This window comes from Labrus mixtus, chromosome 10 (assembly GCF_963584025.1).
Source record: "Labrus mixtus chromosome 10, fLabMix1.1, whole genome shotgun sequence".
Classification (NCBI taxonomy): Eukaryota; Metazoa; Chordata; class Actinopteri; order Labriformes; family Labridae; genus Labrus; species Labrus mixtus.
In genome coordinates, this window is record NC_083621.1 from 13,859,414 (window position 1) to 13,877,864 (window position 18,451).

The window sequence follows — 18,451 nt, forward strand, 5'->3', positions numbered from 1 at the left end:
ATCATCCTTGTTGTTGTTGGAAATAAGAGGTTGACAACATGACTTGCACATTTTTCAAGGGAGGTTTGTATCGAGTGGTAAAACAAAGCAGGTTTATATACACAGTTTTATTTCTGTTGAATAAATTAAAAGCACCAGAAAAAAATCTGAAAGATGTAAATAGGTGCAAGTGTTTCTTTGCGTACCTTTAAATGTACCGTAACTTAAGGAACAGATTGGTGACAAAACTGAAAACACAAGTACAAAACATCAGCTGGTACAGTAGCATAAGACTAGAATAAAGTCAGAGATTATTGATTATGTTGTGTTTGACATGTTGACAGCGTTCCATCCAAACACTAAGACAAAAAAATGGCTATTGTAAAATTGCTCCTCATACTCTGAATAACTACTCACTATTCCTACTTTACAGGAAAAGAGCAACTTCACCCCGGCAGGAACTTCTTTAAGTGCCATGATTGTCAGTGTTGTGACACAGATTTTCCAAAGTTCTTTACATCACTTCATTACAGGAGAAACTTAGGGAATATATGTGATACATGTGAATATGTGTATCCACACAGAAAGCCAATACTGACACCTCTTGGGTAAAAATAAAAGAAAAAGAGTTTTAGTGTTCAATATAGAATATGTGGAAGTTGCTTATTTAAATAATCACCTTATGCAACAGTGGCTTCAGAGACAAATCCTCTGTGGCACTAATGAGAAAAGGTGCACAAAGATGGGCTGCATCCTGCAGAGTAATGAGCCATTAAATCTTGCTAAACCAGCATCCAGAAAATGCTGCATTGCTTAAAAAAAAAAAAAAAAAAAAAGAGTGTTACTCATCTGCATTTAAAATGAGGAACACAAAGGCTGTGTCACGGCAGCACAAAGGCGTAAAACTATGGAAAAAGGAGCATGAAGAAAAAAAAAAAAGAATACATGTAAACAAACACAGACATCACAATACCACCTTCATGACAAACAGCAGACACCATCACAGATTTTCACCACCATACCGACAGTCAAATATCCATGAAACAGGGAAACTATCACTATGTACACCACTTAAGACATCAAGATACCACAGAGGGCGACTCTGGTGGAGCAGGAAGTTAGTGTGTTAACAGACATGTTTTGTAACTCAAGAGGAAACTTGCAAAACAAGATATAAGGCTCTCGGCGGAAGTTACACAAAAGTTACTCAAAAACACGACAAAAAGAGTTCACGACAGAAGACTTCTCTATGACAGGGTGATTTTAAAAAAAACATGTGATCAATATTTCAGGTGAAAATTTCAAAACAGATACAGAAGTGAAAATAAAGCTGACTGAAGTAGGAACCAAAAAACATTTTCAGAGTGTGTAAAACATAAATAACAGTTAAAATATAAAGGAAATGGTAACAAAGAATACAGATATCTTAACATTAGACCCCTCCGTTACAATGCTGCACAATAGAGGATTGTCATACTTTACCTTAAGCTTAAACATTCTTAGTATATAGATTTCCTTGATTATCCCATTTTTAACTATTAATGCTTGAACAGCATACTAGTATTCAGTCTACATCTTAAAACCTTCCTTTTCTTTAGTGTAATCAAGTCTTTTGCTTATTATCTACGGAAACATAGTGTTCACATCACTCACTGTTCAGGATGTATTTTTGGCATGAACACCTACAGTATGGAGGGTCAGCGGAGGTCTGGAGGCCTTCAGGTTATCAGAAGGTTCGGACTCGTCAGTTCAAACCTTTCCCAAGTGCTTTCTAAATCCTTTTAGCAGACAAACTGTAAATCAGCTGAAGGTATGCCACTATAAACTTCACAGTCTTCTTCAAACAGGAGAGTTTGTGAAAGGTAGGGTGCAAATGAAGCTGCACTGGTGTCCAACCAATGAGAGAATACCAAGAGGATCGTGTAACACAGTGTCCTACAGGTCCAGGTCAGGTTTTTTTTTTCTTCCCATCAGTAAGTCAGGCTAGGAATCAACTAAAACCTGACCGCTAACTCCTCGCCATGTTACTCCTCATCTCCCGCCATGAGGAAACCCAGGATGAAGTCGATGGCTTTCTGCCGGTCGTGTGGCGTCTGTCTGGCCACCAGGTTGGGAGGCGGTCGGATTAGGAGGCTGGCAAAGAGGGTCGCTTAAATACAAGAGCAGGACAAAAGAGTTAAGAAAACAAATAATATAGCCTCTATCAAGAAAAAGTGTTATGTCCTGTAAAAAATCCTCTTGTTACTAAAACATTTTTTTTTTCAATGTATCCAGCTTTTTTGATTTGTGAACATATTTAGCATGATTGTTAGAATAATGTGTTAATATCCCTGATTGGCATAAAATATTTCCATGTATGGTGAAAGTTCACAGTTTGTGTAACTTTAAATGAAATCACTAAAGTCATTTCTGTGGAGCATTACGTTGTTTAGTCTCAGTGCATACGTAGTCTCTAGTTCTAGAAAAACGTCAGATATTTTACATCCTCTTTTTATAGAAGTATTGGCAGAGTAGCTTATGTTGCTGTAACAGGAAAAATTGTTGCAACACACAAAAAAAAAAAAGATCAAGCCACACACGGTAATAGTGCAATCTTGTCTGATAGGGTAATAAAGTATTTAAAAAGGTTTTTTAAAGAGCTATAAAACATAGTAAGCATATAGACAGGATGTTTACATGTCATACCTATGAGGCTGGCGGTTAGGTTGTTGTTGTGTGAGTGCTTGAGAAGTTCCTTCAGAAAGGCCATTAAGTAGCGAAACACATTGCGGTGAGCCCGGGGCAGCTGGGAGATCAACTGTTGTCAACAAGGGAAAAAGAGTAGTTGTACACATTACACTACGTGGTACAAAGAATATCCTGAGGTAATGCAAAGCCAAACTGTCTTTCTGTAACTTTAACATTTAGTCCCTGTACCTGTTTGCAGAGGCGGCTGTCATGAGAGCAGTCTAGGCACCGTTGGTAGAGTTCATAACACACGACAGGCTCCGGCAAGGCCTCCAAGAAGATTAGAAGAGCCTCGGCTACAGAGTGGTTACAACCGACTGCATGAACAGTTAGGGAAAATAAAACGGAAGTATGGTGTCCAGGGTGTATTTTAATGGTTCACAAGCTGGATCAGGTTTTAGACACCAGACTTCACTGGATAACTATCAACAATAATAATAATAATACTTTATTTGTATAGCACTTTTCTATACAAGTAACAAAGTGCTTTACAACAGCAAATAAAAGCAGAGAGACAATTAAAAGCGACAGGCAGAGAGTAAACAAGCAGACAACAAGGCCCTATATTCAAGATTATGAAGATTTAGGAAAACATAACATTGTCAATGTATTCACTGTCCTAATGTGTGTGTTTTTTGTTTTTCTGTAGTTATTCAGTGACTCTTATCTGGGTCTTGGTGTGGTGAGATCTGTTTTTTTTTTTCGCCTAGCATCATAAGCAAGGATACCGATAGTGTCCGGGATGCTGATGTCCAGACAGTCGATGATGCTCTGCAGCTCCTCCTGTAGGCCTGGAGTCTGGAACAAGTCCTCCTAGGAGACATTGGCAAAAAAAAAAAAATACAGAAGGCATCAATCAGATCCCAACAGTTTTATTAGTATCATTATGGTTAGAAAAAATCATTAGAGATTGGAGACATTTAACTAAGATAAACTATTCCTTACAAATATAAAAACAGAGAAGAATAACATAAAAAAATGATTTTGTCTTCAGACCAGCAAGAACAGTATCTTCCCATCAGGGAGACCCATAAACCTGCCTGTCTCTATAACTTTATACACACCTTTCAACAACCAGCTGGTACACTCTAGTGTAACTTTGAGTACTTTATCATCTGCGGTTTTCTCACCTGATCACAGGATTTGGTGAAAAGGTGGTTGACAAGAATCCACACTTCCTTGGGGATCTTTAGAGGTACGTCCTCCGTGCTTGCACCATCCACCATCAGGAAGCTCACCTTTGACCTTTCCTGATAAGAGAGAAGACAGTTAAATCAGAGCAGAGACATTAGATTGTTTCCTGGAACAATTTTCAATACTACTAATAATAATAATGTGTTCATTCACAGCAGGTCCAGAGTCCAGACACAACATTACCATTAATATGATTAATAGAGACTACTATAGCAGGTGCATATGACACATCGGATCAATTAGTGAGGACAGGAGCAAAAGCGAGGTCAGGATTAGCCTTGAGGTCTGTAGACTTGAAAGAGAGCCATTTAAGGGCTGGATGGAACATTCTTTTATCTCCGCAAATGGATGTGAAACTCAGAAAACTTCCAAAAATAACCACACATAGTTAAGCTGGAGTGGGCCTTTATTTGTAGACAATGTGAACCTGCGGAGCTACTTTTAGAATGTAGTCAAATGTTTAAACACACAAAGCTTGGTGTTGATCCTTCAAGGACAGGATTTAAGAACAGGGGAGCTTTAATGTAAAACAAAAGAATAATGTGCTTCTTTGTAAAGAAACAGGGCCAGATTGAAAGTCTAAGTGGATATTTATTCACTCATGCAGATATTCAGTTTCACTGATCAGTAACAGTTTATGACATGAAGGATTAGACTCGTCGTTTGGCTTCAGAGGACTGTTTGAGCCCAGCCGAGCAGCTCCTTGTACTTCTTCTCATTAGCTTTAATCATGTTAATGAAGGAGCCGTGCTGAGAGGGTGACCTACTGTGAAATTAGATTTAGTGTGATCATGTTTTTGGTGTGTTGAACTGGAGCACCCAGTCCTCAGTTGGCCAGGGAAGATTTAACGTGTGACTGGTTCTCACACACAGATTATAATTTAGCTGGAAGGTTCTAGTCTCTGATCGACTGTGGATGTCTGTAAAGAGTTCTATGTAGATTGCAAATCGTTACCCTTGTCAGCTTTTTGAAACCTAGACTGGGTAGACAGCTGGTAAGTGTCAGGATGCAATATTGCAGTTGAAAAGGGTTAGATTAGAGGTTTGGTTAAGCTGCTGTGCATGGAACTAGAGCTATGAGGCGATTAGCTGAGCTAAGAATTGGAGCCGAAGCAACGGGCTGCAATTAACACACACTTTCTTAATTTGATCACATGGCCAGTTTCAAGCCAAATACCTTCTTACAGCTTTTGTTTTGTTATCATACTTATAAGATTCAGAGAGAACACTGATTAGTTCCCTATGATTGCACACTTCATGCGAAGCTAGACTAAATGCCTCCCAGCTCTCAAAAAGAAACTGAGCAAGTATTTTTCTATACATGTTGGACATCAAAGTGTTAATAAATACTTTGGTTTGTTAATGTTAAATGTTGAGGTTGCACATTAAAAGGATGTTGCATAAATTGGCTCTTCTGTCGACATATCCTGATATGACTGATTCCAATAATACTTAAACCAGTTTCATTTTATGGCATGGGCAATAAAGGGTCATAAAGCAGATCAGAGAGGTCTTGTTACTAAGGTGATAACAACGCTGTTTGAATAGCTGATCGCTATCAGTGTTTACCTTTTCCATGTAGTTGTCCTCTCCCTGAGCAAGAAGTCAGCCCATAACCACAGTGTTGAAGAGTGGGAAAGGAATGATCAAGGCAAGAAGAGGTGATGTAGGGAAAACCAGAGAAGAGAGTCGAAAGAAGGATGAAGAAACATAGAATCAGAAAAGTAGATAGATTATGGATTGTTCTTGCATGAATCACAGATCACCGAAGTCAGTAGGAAAATGAATGCAATAGTTAACACAGAAATAAAGAAGCAGTGAATGACCGTAGCACTCTATTCCAAAGCAAAATCAGTCAAAAATAGAAATATAGAATTGGACAGAGATGAACATGTTAAGAGCAGAGGAGGTGCTAACCCTGAGTCACTGACTCTTCTTTAGGGAGGTCCCTTCCCATGTTTTTGCAACTTCCTCATTTTCTCTGCCCCTCTTGGCCAGAAATACACAAGTTGAGACATTTTAAGCTCTCCAAATATAGGCTCCCTGTGTGACTGAGTTTACCCAGAGGGGGAGAACAAGCCCTAACGGGTTCCCGCTCAGGTTTCAGATAGTGAATAGTTTAAGAGTGAGAAAAAATGTGAGCCTAACTGATCTGTGTTGATGAATGTTTTCAGTTTAAAAATCACAAGGTAAACTAATAAAACAAAATATGCCCCTGTTCATTTTTAATTGCTGAGATCAGCATGCTCTTTTATAATGGCTGCTGGACTAGCCTTCCCTCACCAGGTCGATGAGTTTGGTGATGGGGATCTCTCTGATGGGCTTCTTCATGCGACACAGAGTCTCCAGTGATGTGCCAAAGCAGCTGGGCAGGTAGTTTCCAGAGATGGTAATGAAGTAGTCCTTGCCGCGGTCCAGATGGAGCACCAGGATGTCCTCTATGGAGTCCTCTCCTGAGTTCAGCAGTGTGACCGAGTCTTTGCTGACATACACATCAAGATAGATCTCCAGGGTCTCGTCTGCTCAGGAAGATAAGAAGAGGCGGAAGAAGAATGTTAGAGGATTACACACAAACTAAGAGTGATGTTAAAAACTAATGCAACATAGAAGACCAGACAGGGGCTTTATAAATTCAGTCCATTTACCAATATTTGACATGGAAAATATATATACATCTATGCTTCCTTGTTTGTTATCTTTGGTTTTTGAGAACTGATTTTCCTGCTCATAGAAAATGAAATCATGAGTGAGTGAGACACAAACAGAAACGACTCATTAGCAAACCGGAAAGAAAAAAAGTGGAACCATTGATGGTTATATTGCAACAATTCAAGAAGGGACTAATAGCACAGTGCTTTGCAATATTTGTAATTACAATAATAGAATATAACTGTATGTAAAAACTCCCTTTTTATTTTATTCACAAATAGTCCTGAGGATAGAGTTTACAAGCCAATGACAATTATAAAAAGGAAAAAGAGGGACAATGTTTCCACAGTTTCTACATTAACAACTAAATCATATTCATCAAATAAACACACAGGACAGAAACAAAGGCACACAATTCAGAAAGGAGAACATGAGGGATTTAGTTAGTCAGTGCTACAGTTAGCCGAGGTCAGTGATTGCAGAGGGATCAAAGTTCTTACTCTAGTGTGCTAGGAGTCAAATAAAGAAGGAGCGTTTAAGATATTTAAAAAAAACAAAAAAACAGACTTACTTGGCTCCAAGAATCCATCGCTGGGCTCGGCCCGGAGCCAAGGTTTGCAATACTGCGAGTCATTGAGTTTGGGGATGAAGCCAAAGTGACAGGGGACCTGTCCGTCATTAGTTATCATGAAGCGCTCCCTTTGAAGCTGCCGGAATTTTACACTCCCAAACGTAAACTATAGGATGAAACAAGAAAGGCTCATGAATGAAAGATTAACAGGACCTCGAAAACAAATGTATAAGAAATGACAACAGGCTGCTCTATGTAAAAGGTAACTGGTTCAACAGTAGTGCATGAGATAATACCATTCAGGGAAGGAAACATAATGAGTCATGTGTATGTTTACCTCTCTTCTGCTCAGAGATACAGATGGAAGAAAATCATTCTCCATTCTGTCCATAGCTCGAACGATCTCCTCAAACACCTTTTTGTGACGCTCATCATTTACCACTTTAACCTATTTCAAACACATAAGGCCCAATTTTTTGATTAAACAGTTAAAAAAGAGATTACTTCAAAGTCATAAATTAGAGCGGGACATATCATTTTTCAAACAAATCAGTGTGTTAAGGTTTTCTTTTTAGACCACATAGCTTCATACCCCGACACTGAAGAGGGAGCTGACAGGTTTGTGGTCGCTCGTTTGCAGCTCCATGTGACTGCGGTATTTGAGCTGCTTGACATTGTTGCCCCTCCACAGGATTCTGTCACACCAAGCCGGGACACGGCACTTCCCACTGCAGGGAAAACAGTCACAGTTTCAGAGGAAAAGTTAGAGGTCAGACCTCGGACATTCATACTGTACAGTACTGCTGACTCTGTGTTTGTGTTACGATTAGGCTGGAAAAAGCTTCCTTACAAGCACAAATTTAATCAGAATCCCTTAGCAAGAAAAACAGAAACTGCAGACAAAGTTGCCAATAGGATTAGAAAAGCAGAGCCAGGAGTGAGTTTGTGTATTTTGATCATAAAAAACAAAGTATAGTGTCATACCTTGAGTCCCATCGATCTGTTTTGGGGTCGTATTTATACGTGGGAAGGAAGTTGATCTCTCCCTCCATGAAGTCTGTGAAGGCTCTCTTCGTCTGCCTTTGAATATTCAGCTGCAAAGTAAAAAGATTGAAACGTCTTACTTGTTGAAAAAGACAAAACAGACAAACCATCGACAGAAAACAACCTGTCTGACAATGGTAAGGTTGCAATATGCCTAATCTTTAATTACCAGGAAACATTTCATATGTTATGTCACAGAAAAGCTCACATGAGGAAAACACAATTGCAGTCTGCTAATACAAACAAGCTTATTCTCTAGAGGGAATTAGAGCCTGGGAGTCTCATCCAAGTGCTAAATTCTCTTGTGTCAAAATGATTAATTACACAACTAGTCACTCAAGAAATACTTTTTAAACTATGAAAAACAAGAAGTGGTGGTCATTGTTCTTTTAACTGCTGGTCATTGATGTGAAACAATTAAATTAATAAACTATGAATGACAGTTTTTTACCTGATCAACCTCCTGCAGCTTTTTAAGCTCATTTTTAGCAATGTGCTGTTTGACCTCGGCTGCATCGTACATGAACAGACGGTAGTTTAAATCCCCGAGCCAGACTACAACACTGAAACCAGAAAAATAAACAGAGAGAGTTTAAAACAACAGAACAAAAGAAGTAGCTCTGAAGTGAACATGACTTTGCGATCAACACTGAGAGAACTGTCTTCTGCAGCTCATGTTTGTAAAGCTGCTTTTGAGAATGAATAAAAAATTCAGTCTGACTAAACAACAGAGCTTAAGCTTTGTAGTACACAATGGATTTAGTAGTGTTACTGAAAGCTGGAAACCCTCACATGTAAAATCAAATAACAGAGTACAACACAAGAAGTGAGCTAGAGTTTAGAGTTAAACACAACTTCAGAGAAATGTTCTCACTCTGGAAATTAGTTACTGAGGGACTCACTCATGTTTGACGATACTTAGTGGGGGGTGGTCCAGTAAGTGGAAGGTCATGCGGGCACATATGTCTTTGTAGTCCTGGTTGCGGCGCTCAAAGTCTTCCACGTGTGCTGCTAGATGGGAGTTCACGATGCAGAAGCTGGTGTTGTGGAAAACAAACCTCACTGCCACACCTCCCTTGTTCCCCTGTAAAGTCACCACATTTTAATTTCAGACAACAGGCTGTCAGCTTGACATTTCAACAGTTCTTCATTTAATTTAGAGGAAAAACATGAAGGGAAGAGTATAACGAAGCATGTTTCAGCCAAATAAATCAACTAGAGGCCCAGTGCAGTATACGGTTATAGGATTTAGAAAAACATTACAAAGGAGTCACATTACAACAACTGTGCGTGTGAGGAGAAGCCGTCAAAAACATATTTCAGTTGAAGTTATAGGCTGTTAGCTCTCCTTAGCTACTGCACTTGAACACAGAGAAAACATACTTTAATTCCAAGGTTGTTTATTGGTATATGTATAGTCAGATATGTAGCAAAGGTTAGGAGTGAACAAACCATTTTCCCCATGATTCCTGTCCCCACGTGTTCTGCAGCAACTTCTTTTATGTGGTTCTTGAGAGTCTTTTTGACAAAGACAACAAGCATCATCCCAACTAGTCGTATGATCCGAAGCTGTGTGTGGACACAAAGATAAAAAGAAAAATCATCGATATGATAAAAGACCCTATTGTCTAGTAGTATTCGTTTAAGGTATATGCTTTCATTTAGCCACAGAGGGCATCTCCCAAGGCTTAGCTGCTCTGTCAATCTCTCCTTCATTACTCACCCTCTTGTACTTGGCTTTTGGGTGCAAGCTCCTCTCAATAGCTTCCACCCACAGCTGCTCCTTGGACGAGTCCATGTAGAAGAAAGCTTCAGTGCTAAGGTCCAATTCTTGAAAGCTAGAGTCAGAAAAAAGGTCACCTTAATACAGAGTGAGTTTAACTTCAAGGTCAGAATAGCACTGTATAATAAAAATCTCACTGACCCCAGAGCATAAAGATCCGGAGGTTCTGTGTCACAGCAGAGCCACGGCCCCAGGCTGCTGTCAGGAGACTGACCGTTCACATTCCACGTTCCTGTGAAAATCCTTGAAAAGAAGAAGCAGCAGCATTCATGTGTGGGGAAAATTTATACAGGAGCAGCTTTTTTTATACATTTATTTATTTCTTTATTAAGACAGAATGTTTAATAACACACAGAATGAAAAAGAGCTTCACTCACTTAAAGGTCTCAATGTCCACGTACTCATTCTCCTTCTTTCCCAGCCGGTGTTTGATGAGGTATTCTCTTTGTCCTGCCTGGCTGCTGAACATCGCCTGTCTCATGGTGTTGGTGGTGGGGCTGTCGCACCATGAGGACGGCCTGTCTGTGCTGTCAAAACCGGGCCTAAAACTACTTTAAAAAAAATAACATATGACTCAACATCAGGATTATTTTGGACAATTCAACATTCCTGAACTGCAGTAATAAAATTCTGGTGTGACATAGTATCATGCAGAGTTGACTTACTCTGGTTTGCTGCTAGCGTTAAAGGAGTTGTCTTTGGCCTGTAGGGAGACAGCTCTGTCTTTAGGGACTGGTGGGGGAGGCAGAGGATTGGTTGGAGTGTAGGACGCTTTGCGAGGAGGTAAAGGGGGAACAGGAGGAGGCTCCCTGGAGGCCACTAGGCGATTCTGATGGTTCTTCTTTTCCTCCACTTTGAGAGCATGATTGAAGTTCTCCTCAAAGCCAAAGTCTGAGGCGAGCGATTGAACTGCATTTCAAAAAGAGAATGTTCAAAAGCAGAGGATTCAAACAAACATAAAAATAAAACTGTTTAGAAAGACAGATTTCATATAATAGTGTTTCTTTAGTATGATATGTTGATGTACCATTATTGAGGTTCTGAGGCAGTGCACTGGTAGATTTGGGTGCATTAACTCCAGAGCCCACAGTGTTAGCAGTCTTGTTTGCTCTTTGTGGTGGGATGGGGACTGGGCCTCTGAGGGCAGCTGGTGCAAGAGGCTCCATCACTTTGGGTTTTCTTTGTTTGGATTCAACTGAAAAAAAAAAAAAAACAGCAGTGTCAGATAGAAGTACAAAAGGATTCATACACAATAATGAACATCTTAACATGGATAATCTAAAACTTTAGAAAGATGAATGCAATTAAAAGAGCTTTCTCAAGATAGAAGTTTACAATATTTCCCCCTTCTTCCAGGCTATCCTGTTTCATGTGACCTCACTTAATGTTAATATGAACACAGTAGGGCCCATTAGAAGAACAGGACACTAGTTAAGAGGTGTTTCTTTTTAAACTAGATTACAGGGGACTCAGTATGTCGTTGGTTAGTCTCTTACATTTGGGTGTGAAAATTGTAGAAATGTATTTTTTTCAAAGTAGTTGACATTGGTCCCGCTAAAACTCAATGAACAGGTCCTAAAAACTATTAATACAAACTCAATGTCCTGTAATGATGCTGCTAAGACAACAAGTTTTTTCCTTTAGGGTGCTTGTTAGTAAAGCTAAAACAAAAGTAAAAAAAAAACCATTAACACACATATCAAGCATCAAAGTAAGAAACATTTTTCTTAAGTCTTGATCTTATCTTGATAAATAAAGATAATCACAGGACCCTTAAAGCACCACGGTATGACACCAGTCTATATAAAGTGTCAAAAACCACAACACATCTTGTGGGCAAAAAGAAAATGTACTCTGTCATAACCATTCATCTTAAAGCGAATTTCTTTCTGTACCATTTGAAGACATCCACAACTGCTTTATCATTACATTGTCTTTCTTGGAACAAAACAGTGAGTGCAAATGTTATTTGTTGTAATGTTATTACTAAACTTAGGGTTGGGGCAAAATGGCATAAAAATAAAATAGCAGATTTTTCACACCAAACTAGATTTACGATTTTTTTTTTTAAATTCTAAAATAAAATGACAAAATAAATAACAATAAATCTAACAAAAAGCAAACTGAATTTCCCTTTGAGGATAAATTAAGTAACCTAAATGTATCTTTAGGTGTTAAAGTACAAGCTGTAAAACTATTATGCAGTTCGAGGGGTACAGAAAAAGTACAGAGGAGGAAGAGCAACATCAGCAAAATACTTGTGGCTGGGTGGCACATACTGTACCCGAGGCTACTCAGCCGCTCTGTAGGAAGTAAACAAGGGGGGAGGATTTAAACTACAAGAGCCAGAGGAGAGCAGCAGAGTAAATAAAGAGAAAATCTAGAATTTAACTTTTGAAAATCTTCTTTAACCACAAATTCTATTTAATCAATCAAATCAATTTATTGCCAAGCCCTAACTAAACTGCACCTGTCCAAATAACACTTAATGCATAACAGATATCTGCCCCTGTGAACAACCATGATTGGCTAAGTTGTGTGCATTGCAGGTTCAAACATCTCCTATGTAAAGTTGTGCGTCTGTGTGTTGATTTCTTCACTGTTGCCATAGTTTCAGGAACATATATCCCATTCAACAGGTTGCCAAGACTGCAGTAATACAATGTATGGTAAATTCACTTTCTGAACATAATCTTACTCCAACTTCAGTGAAGACAGCCTTAATAAACCAAAGATGGTTACGCAGAAGTGCAATTCTTTCTATTTTCTCAGCACAACCCACAGAGCTAAAAACCAATGTAGTGTCAGCAATACAATGTCCTTAAAATAGACAGAAAGAACAACAAGAGCTCTTAAATACACATATAAAGCATTGGTTCGTTGTTTTAATTCTGACATCTTTAACACAGCACATGAGTCATCTTAATATTCCAGCCTGACAATAACAGGCTTGTTTTTTGAGGTTAACAGAATATATCTATATAAAAATAGATTTAAAAATATTTACCTATCACATTATTTTTCTTGATGTTTAAAACTAAACCAAAAGCCACAATTCTTAACACAATTGTTACATTCTCCACATCGGTTCTTGTAGTAGCTTCCATTCATAACTTGTAATTTCCTGGATCCAAACAGTTACAACAGTTTGCTCATCCATTTGAAGAGTGTCGGTTACGCAGCTAAAATAAGACTGTAATAAAATTAGGGCATAATGGCTTCAGCTTTGGTTCTTTCCGGCTGCTTTCACGAAGGTGGATCCGATTTCTAAAAAACCCACCCGTGTGTGTGTGTGTGGCAAGAATACACAGGAAATCAGCGAGCGGTGTAATCCACCCTTAGTAAATAAATGTTAGATGACTGATTAAATAATTAATCATCTATCTGCTTCAGACTGCTGACAGACAGTGACGTCTTACCTTGTTGCTGAGCACTCTTCACCTGGGCCAGGAAAGTCTGCGTCCGTTCATCATCCTGGAGGTCCAGCAGCAGCTCTGGGGATTTTTGTCCTTTGATTCGTACCCGAACACAAGCTAGAGAGGGGAACAGAAAACACACAGACCTGTTTGACACCTTGAAACTTGGGACACCCATTAGAGCTGCAGGCTGTCTTGAAAACAAAGCAGAGTGATTTAATAGTGAGACAATTCACCATTCTTTCAGGGAGCCCTGGTAACTCATGACCAGCGTCTGCAGCTAAATAAAGGATGGTAGACATTCACCCAAAGGCCCCGCTCTAAAAATGTAGTAAGGTGGGATAGAGGCTGTGTTTTAATAGATAGCATGTTTTAGCTTCTTTTTGTACCAACAATATGAACCCATTTCATTCCAAAGGGCGAGAAGAACAAATATTTTTAACATGATCTGTTCAAATACAAAGCAGAGAGTAAAGGGCCAGTACTTACCATCAACTGAGAAGTTAATAAGAAGAGCCTCTTCAGCTTCTGAAATGAAGGAGAAATGAGAGGTTAAACAGTATGCATGCGGTTCAAAGGTCCGTTGTGGCAGTAAACCAGTGGTGTTATAAATTAAAACAACAAGCTTCTGTGTCCTGTTGATTTTTAAAATTTGCCTACCAGATGCAAAGGAAAGGCTCCCTCGACTTTCAATTTTTACAACACTGAGACAAAACTCAGAGTAAACAGAAACACTATCATGCAAATGGATCTAAGAATTTTGTGTCCATGGAAAAGCTTATATTCTGAATATTGAATTATCCTTTACATAGCCAAAATGTTTCAACTGCGCATTTAATATTGAATACAAAAAAGTGACGTACCTCGCACAATTTGGAAATGGTCATTGATGGGTATGGACAGCTGAGCCACAGGACGAGACACTACGGCATCAGGTGTGGCCAAAACACGTAATCTGTATGAGGAGATGAGCACAGAGTTCAGCTTCACATCGGCTTTCAAATACACACGATTCCCCCTTTTGCTCATTCTTATGCGTTTAAAATCGTGTTTCATTCACAGACATGGGTGTGAAAATATTAGATGCAACACATAGGAAAATTTATTATTAGAATTCAATTGTAATAATTAAAAGGATTACAATGTGAATTTAGGATTAAAACAATCTGAAATGCACATGCAAACATGCAGTAGTTTCTTTTAGCCTGATCTGCAGACTCAAAGCTTGAAGAAAGCAATGACGCAAACTTTACTTAAGAGACACATTCGGTCAGCTTCAGTCATGTTTTGTTGAAAGGTTTTGTGTAGCAACGTGCAGCACACTCAGAAGAGCAGGTCTTAAAGAGTCCGTTTAATAAGCTTGAAATCTGTGATGTGGTCGTACATGTAGGTGGGGTCATATTTCACTCTCTAACAATGGATGACTAACACGGCTAGGGTCAGAAAGTCCGGGGCCGTGCCCACGTTTCCCCTCCGCTGCACAATTAGTCTGAATACCGTTGAAGAGAGGGAAATGATTCAGCCCTGCACGATCTGATGATCTCATGAATCAGCAACAGCCTTCCTGATGTAGTAAGTTAGATGACAGTAAACAGATGAGAGTGACCCCTTCTCACGAAAATGGATGACATGAGAGAAAGACCCAATAATACAGCAGCACTGCTTATGACATGAATGTTGTGGCGGAAAATGAAGGGTTTTAAATCACATGTTGTGGTAACACGGTCTTTTAGGAATATCATTTGAGCCAATGCAAGTCAAATAATGCTGCCTTTAACTTTAAAACAGCTCTTTTTACACCTTTATCACATCTGCAGATCAGTGTTTGTGCATCAGTGGCAAAGAACTGCGATGGTAGGCATTGTAGCAACATAAATAATAATAATGAAAAACAGGAAAAACTTGACTTTCTGTTGGTCACAAGCACAATCTTGCTAACACTGACTGACAGGTGCTTATTACCAACACTTACATTTTGGTATATTTCTTTTATGTAGACTATTGCTGTCCTCGGTTTTAAGCGTCCTATACGTGCACTGCTGAGTGTTCAGTATTGCTGCTCTGTCTTAAAGTAGCTTTTGTGTCTATTGTTCTGTCCCTCACCTGTCCAGGGGACTGCAGTTGAAAATGAGCCATGATGGCTAAAATGGCACATTTACAGAAATGTTATGAATGTGCAATGTCCCAGTAAATTTAAACTGTTAAAAAAAAAATATATATATATATATATATATATATAAAGGCTCAAAATGAACATTAAGTTACAACTACAAAGAGTTTCACATAAGTATTTCTCTTTTGTCTTGTGCACCTGATTCTATGCCAAAAAATGATTTAGAAAATGGTCAGCCACTCCACTTGGTTAATTTAAATATATTTGTATTGTAAATATCTGTACAGCATCAAGTTACACCCTGACGGCACCTTTATTTCATGACTGGAGTTTAGTGTGAGTGGTTTTAACAGTCAGCTGATGACGGAGCTTGTGTGCCCATGTGAGACTCATTACATCCAGGACTAAGTTGAGGAATTCTGATTAAGTGGAAGTGAGCTGCCTGCTGCTAGTAGGAGCTTTCTCCCTCGCACTAGTGCATGCCACAACCTGCTACACAAACACAAACAACTCGGGAGGATTTGACACACCCACCACTGTCACTCACAACTTCCCTTTTCACAAAACGCCGATGCTGCCAAGACCCGGGTTAAAATCCTGCTTATGTACTGTAACACTGAGCCAAATCATTACAGCACCACAGGCCTGTAGCCGACTTTCTTTCCTCTTAAGAGTCATTGATCCACGCAGCAATTAACTTACTTCAAGACAGGCTACAAGACACCTGACACTGAACATTGTTCTAACTATAACGTGCAACATTATCATACACTGCCAAGTACTATACCACTGGAAAACCTTGACTAAAATAGTGCTTTATTATTATTCTGATAAAGCCTCACAAACGGCCTCCAACAACACAATTCTTATGTAATACCACTCGCTGATCAAACTTTAATCTCAATAATCAAACTGTGCAATCTAAATCACCCTTTGTTTTCTTACTCAATGTGACCCAATTGATCAATCAATCAATTTTTATTTGTATAGCGTCAACTCATAACGAGTGTTATCTCGAGACACTTTACAAAAAGCAGGTAAAATACCTTACTCATTGTCTGTTAACATTACAAAAGAGCAGGAAAGGAAAAGACCTTACTCATTGTTATGTTGCAAAAAGCAGGTATCCTTGATCCTTATTTGGCCTTAAAAGCAGCACACCTGTGTGTTTCATGCCAATAAAAGGCAGCAGAAGACTGAAAAGCAAACAAATAAATTGACCTACTAAAAAAGGTGTAGCACAGACTCCTCAGAAAAAGAAAAAAAAAAACCCAAGCTACGCTTCTACTACAAGGGCAAGGAACTTAATGCTGCAGACTATCACGTAAAAATGTTGACTGAGTTAACCTTCTATCTATCAAAAGAAATGTATACATTAAAGTCATCAGGTTCTCTAATACTTACATAAACTCACCACTGCGCTCTATTAGAGACAGTAGTCTTGGCTCCTTCTGGCCAGCCCTCAGCTCCTGACCTCTCACAGTGTGAACAAAACAATCAAGGAATAGTTTTTGACAGAGGCGTGAAGATACGTGCACTTAGTTGTTATTTTATCACTTTATCTTATTTGATTTAATTGATCATTTGCCTTTTATTTTAGTGAGAAAGCCTGGAAGGACTTAAGAGGTGATGAGCAGTGTTACAGAAGCTTATTAAAAGTAGGTGGCAAATTAATGTGACAAATGTGCAAATTCATAAAGGCAGTGAGGGGGAATACAGAAAGCAGTTCAGTGGCTGTTAATGGCAGCAAATAAAACTTAAACATGGCTGACGTCATACAAGTTGTTCAAGTATTTACTAGACTGGTTAGTATTAGTGTGGTTAGTGTGCTAAAATTAGAGCTCTGTGGTTACAAAACACCTAGGTAAAACAAAACAAAAACCTCACTTGTTACCAGCTAGTTCATTTAACACAATCACGGTTCGAGCATGTCTTCATAAAACAAAACCATAAATGTAGCTTTTCTTCTCACGGTAACAGAGAGCATTTCGTTTAGCTCACGTTAGCCACCGAGCTAAAAGCAAAACGCTTGTAACTTTAATTCAAAAAAAAGGATATTGCCAAGCACTCCTCTTCGCATATCCCTAAAGAGGAGTCCATTCTTACCGATGAAGAACAAACAGTGATTTATCATTTGAAAGCCACTCTTGTGTTGGCTCAGTCCAGAGACGCGGACAGAGAGAAAGTTAAATCCCCACCCGGCGCGGCGGCCTTCCGGGGTGACAGCTGTTCAGCTAGCCTGTTAGCCAGATGTTGATGTTGTCAGATACGGGTCACAAACACAGCCCAGATGTTGTAATATCCCGGTTATAGCGCCATTCTGTCATACGCCTTGAAGTATCCGGCTTCTCTTCCTGTACATGCATCGGGCTGGCAGATTTAAGCTCCTAATGTTGTAGCAGAGAGTTTGCAGCTATGTGGACTCCCTCCCACTCCTGTCCCTCTCTCCCTGCTTCTTCTCCTCCTTCTTCTTCTTCTTCTTCTTCTTGATATTTACGGCAGTAGGCAACACAGATGAGAATAAAACAACGCCACCCTCTGTCGCATACCTGAACAACATCATCTGCGGCACCATGCGGTAAAGAAGGAGACATCACCTTTTCATATCAAAATCAAGAATGTGTCGTGTTCAACACACTGGGATTGTCTTGCTGCACGAAAAATGTTTATCTGTTTTTTATTTAAACTTCGAAAACTTCAGAGGCTCTATCTACGGAAGAGGATTAGGGCCACACATAAAAAAAAATAGAGTTCTGACTTTAAACTCAGAATTCTGAGAATAAAGTCAAATTGAAAGTCAAATTGAAATTGTGTAATTCGATTTGTTTAGTTGATTTATTTGTCTCTTAAGAGGTGAGGTCCCTTGTATAAGCCTGTTGGCTTCTTGACCTCTCCTGACAAACCTTTTATGTTTTTGTTAATCCTATTCTGATGTATTCTTATATGTGTGCTAATAAATAAATAAATAAATAAAA

At 39.1% G+C, this 18,451-nt stretch overlaps 1 protein-coding gene across 5 annotated transcripts; it reads right to left on the reverse strand.

Annotated features, from left to right (window-relative positions):
- Positions 1-88: 88 nt before the first annotated feature.
- ocrl (OCRL inositol polyphosphate-5-phosphatase) lies at positions 89-17,931 on the reverse strand. 5 transcript variants are annotated; one of them, XM_061048450.1, is made up of 24 exons: positions 17,534-17,931; positions 16,881-16,959; positions 14,227-14,318; positions 13,853-13,891; positions 13,367-13,480; positions 10,975-11,142; positions 10,613-10,856; positions 10,325-10,495; positions 10,089-10,190; positions 9,888-10,002; positions 9,617-9,733; positions 9,067-9,248; positions 8,616-8,727; positions 8,105-8,214; positions 7,713-7,848; positions 7,458-7,568; positions 7,121-7,286; positions 6,184-6,419; positions 5,470-5,493; positions 3,837-3,956; positions 3,435-3,519; positions 2,896-3,023; positions 2,665-2,776; positions 89-2,128 (listed from the first exon to the last, which is right to left on the reverse strand). In XM_061048450.1, exons 1-24 carry the CDS (start codon positions 17,574-17,576, stop codon positions 2,004-2,006), a joined length of 2,931 nt encoding a protein of 976 aa, XP_060904433.1. In that variant the 5' UTR covers positions 17,577-17,931; the 3' UTR covers positions 89-2,003. The 5 variants fall into 5 exon arrangements, with proteins under 5 accessions (XP_060904433.1, XP_060904432.1, XP_060904435.1 ...); XM_061048449.1 differs by having other exon boundaries at positions 10,325-10,498; XM_061048452.1 differs by lacking the exon at positions 5,470-5,493.
- Between the last annotated feature and the right edge of the window lie 520 nt (positions 17,932-18,451).

Excerpts from the sequence above, each read along its gene's own strand:
- ocrl (XM_061048449.1), bottom strand. The coding sequence starts at position 17,576 with ATGGACTCCTCTTTAGGGATATGCGAAGAGGAGTGCTTGGCAA. Across the intron at positions 13,481-13,852 it reads TATTAACTTCTCAGTTGATG|CTTGTGTTCGGGTACGAATC; the intron begins GTAAGTACTGGC and ends TCCCCTCTCTAG. Across the intron at positions 11,143-13,366 it reads GAAGAGTGCTCAGCAACAAG|TTGAATCCAAACAAAGAAAA; the intron begins GTAAGACGTCAC and ends TTTTTTTTTCAG.